General features: G+C 54.9%; 1 protein-coding gene across 1 annotated transcript in view; it reads left to right on the top strand.

The window, feature by feature from the left end:
- Window positions 1-664: 664 nt before the first annotated feature.
- The window catches only part of LOC125044858 (afadin-like), a 146,307-nt gene continuing 145,810 nt past the window's right edge, over window positions 665-1,161 (top strand). The window contains exon 1 of the mRNA XM_047641820.1: window positions 665-931. Within this exon, the coding sequence (XP_047497776.1) occupies window positions 680-931 (252 nt within the window). The 5' untranslated portion in view covers window positions 665-679. The remainder of the gene's footprint in view (window positions 932-1,161) is intronic.

Here is a 1,161-nt window from a genome sequence, read left to right as displayed (position 1 = left end):
TCCCTTTCTCTTAAAAAAAGGAAAATTTGGACGACCATCAAAAGGAGATGGTACGATCTACTTTCGGGGTTAGGGAATTGCAAGCTGGTTTGCTAGAATCCCCCAACTGCCGTCTCTCCCGCAGCCCTTAACGGGATTATTTCGTCGCTGTTTGCACTGCAGTGAGTCATTTTTCCCCGCATTTCACATCATGGGAGGTCGGTTTGGTAAGCCAGGTGTATGAGAACGGGGGGAGGAGAGGCAATAGAGGCAAAGAGTAGTGATGGGGCGACTGGACGTGAATAAAGTTCAGAGGCCATGGGAGAGAACGAGAAGGGAGCCTAGCTGGCGCAGGAGGAGGAGGTAGAGTAGAGGGAGAGAAAAAAAGTTAAGATACAAGAAGAATGGGACAGAGCGTGAGGGGAGGCAAGGTGAAAAGATAAGAGAGGAGAGACGAGAAAATAACAAGGAAGAGCTGAAGGGGAAGGAGAAGACGACATCTAAAGGAAGGAGAGGGCCGGCAAGGTGAGCGGAGTGTCCTCGCGGGCCTGCGTGGCGTCGGGGCAGGCGTGTGCCCATCCCGGGAAGGAGGAAGCCGCTTGAGGATTACTCATGTAAAGAGCTAGCCGGGTGTGTATCCTGGTGCCTGTGGGAGGCCAAGCCAATGTCTTTCCCAGAGGGATGGCGCTCCTATGGCGCGATGGATGACGGCGCATTGTTCCTTACCCTCTGCGTTTCCTGTGGGATGCCTCGTAGTTGCCTCGGTGATGCGGCGGCGGCAGCGGCTCCGCAGTGTGCGTATAACAGTGCCAAGAGCCTGGCGTCGCGTTTCGAGTGCCTCATCGAAGCGGTGTTGAAGCTTCGCCGCGCTCGCCTCACAAAGTTTTATTTTTGCGACGTGTCCCTCCCCTTCAGCCCATCACCCTCCTCCTCCCACCTGCCGCCGACGGAGGTAATAGAGGCGCCGTCACGAATATTAATCGCTCCTTCGCCTGATACTCCTCTGTGTCTTTCGCCCCCGCCCTTCAGCCTCCCGCTCCGGCGTGGCCAAAGCACCTGAGGTGGAGTGCCAGGAGACCTCCCCCATGCCAGTACCCCATTCTGAGCATTAATCTTGTGGTTGTGTTTTCTCCTGTGTTACTTATATAGACTTTGTTATTGATGAGACACTGGCATACCAAC

Source organism: Penaeus chinensis, chromosome 36, assembly GCF_019202785.1.
Source record: "Penaeus chinensis breed Huanghai No. 1 chromosome 36, ASM1920278v2, whole genome shotgun sequence".
Lineage (NCBI taxonomy): Eukaryota > Metazoa > Arthropoda > Malacostraca > Decapoda > Penaeidae > Penaeus > Penaeus chinensis.
Note: the sequence above shows the minus strand (reverse complement) of the source record. Positions and strands in the feature narration are given on the sequence as shown.